The sequence below is a fragment of the Gavialis gangeticus genome, unplaced genomic scaffold (genome assembly GCF_001723915.1).
Source record: "Gavialis gangeticus isolate Ggan-Ray unplaced genomic scaffold, GavGan_comp1, whole genome shotgun sequence".
Taxonomy (NCBI): domain Eukaryota; kingdom Metazoa; phylum Chordata; order Crocodylia; family Gavialidae; genus Gavialis; species Gavialis gangeticus.
The window spans coordinates 12,314,120-12,315,889 of NW_017728991.1; the positions used below are offsets into that span (position 1 = coordinate 12,314,120).

Below are 1,770 nucleotides of genomic sequence, written 5' to 3' on the forward strand. Positions count from 1 at the left end.
TATATATATATATATATATATATATATAGATATATATATAACTTTATTCTTACTTAGAGATGAATAATTGGAAACAAAATTAAATTGACACTTGTCAAAAAATTTCTGCAGGTGAAGGTTGTCATGGAAGTAGCTAATGACCATTGCACACTTAGGCATTTTTAAAAACCAAAATGTAGATTTATATCCCTTCCTCTTCTGTTCCTAGAGACATATGCTATTACGTATACCACTTCAGTTGGTAAGACATGTTGATGAATGGCCAGCTTTAAATAGATTCAGCAGTGACAACCCAAGGGTGTAGTTTTGTGCGTTTGTTCTTAGAAGAAGATCTGTAATATTTTAAATCCTGGCATCTGGGGTACGTGGCAAAAATGAACAGACGCTGTTTTTACTTTCATTGATTATTACATGATGAGGTAGTTTTATCAGTTACTCCAAACCAAGCAAACTCCTTTTCAAGTCAGTAGAAATATTCTGTTCACTTGAGTAAGAGAAAGAGTTGGATTCAGAGTCTTATGTGATCTGGTCGCACCATTTTAGGTTATTTCTGGTGAATTGTTTTGTGGATGGTTTGATGTGTGGGGATCTTGCCATAACTACATTATCCTGGCAAAGCTGGGATAAAAGATTTGTGATGGTTTATATACGTAAATAGGTAAATCAATGACTAAATTAAGCGGAAGCTGCTTTAATGGCACGAGAGAGATGACTAAGCAAAGGTAAAACTTATTTTTTACAGAATGCTTTTTTCTTTTTAGGTATCGGAAAGTATGCAGTATCCCTTCAAACCTTCCATGAGAGTAGAAGTTGTTGACAAAACGCATCTTTGTCGAACGCGGGTAGCAATTGTAGACAGTGTAATTGGAGGACGATTACGACTGGTGTATGAAGAAAGTGAAGACAAAACTGATGATTTCTGGTGCCATATGTACAGCCCACTCATTCATCATATTGGTTGGTCCCGAAGTATAGGGCATCGATTCAAAAGATCTGGTAAGTGTGCTCTGTTTCGAACATTATTGCTTGCATATAGAGGCTTACTTGAGGGATATTGTTCATTTTATTATTTAGCGGAAAGAACCATCCTAGCTGAAGTGATTTCTAACTCTCAATTAATGATCCTCAAAAACTGCTTTTAGTGTTTCATTCCATCTTGCAAAAGCTGGAGTAAGTTTTATTCAAGAAGCAACTGCAAGTCATTTTCTAGGAGTTTATATAAATAAACTGCAGGAAATATATTGCTTCTGTGCACAAAGTTTAGTGTTAGCCCTAGTTTTTCCTGCTGGCATCCTGAAAATGCACACAGTACTGTCCCTCTAGCTGCCGCCTCCTCACTGTTCATCTAGTACAATAGGTTCAACACAAGCCTTCCATACGTTTAATTCAGGGTTTTTTTCTGTTTTTATCTCAGATTTTGGAAGTGCTTAATCTTTTTTTTGTTTATTTGTTTGTTTCTTGCTTTTATTGCAGCATGTAGCTGCATTGCAGAAGTTTTCAGGAGGAAGGCAGGAAAGCTAGAAGGTGACAGGGGACAGTGGGAGCTAAAATCAAACATTTCTGTTTTGAATGTTATATGGGCTTTTTAAAGGTATACAAGTCACCAATATGTTACTTGTCTATAAATTGAAGTAGAAATCAAATGTTTCCTCAGGCACCAGATTCAGACATTAAAGGATCAATATTTTTAATGGTTGCAGACCTTCCCTGAAACCAATTAAAAATAAGGGAGCTTTAAAAAAAAAAAAAGAAAAAGAAAAAAAAAAAAAA

The 1,770-nt window shown here is 35.3% G+C and overlaps 1 protein-coding gene across 5 annotated transcripts in view; it reads left to right on the forward strand.

Moving 5' to 3' along the window:
• Positions 1-1,770, forward strand: part of MBTD1 (mbt domain containing 1) — a 58,862-nt gene that overhangs the window by 31,967 nt on the left and 25,125 nt on the right. For all 5 annotated transcript variants that reach the window (XM_019517338.1, XM_019517304.1, XM_019517319.1 and 2 more), the window contains exon 9: positions 762-996. In XM_019517338.1, the coding sequence (XP_019372883.1) occupies positions 762-996 (235 nt within the window). The remainder of the gene's footprint in view (positions 1-761; positions 997-1,770) is intronic.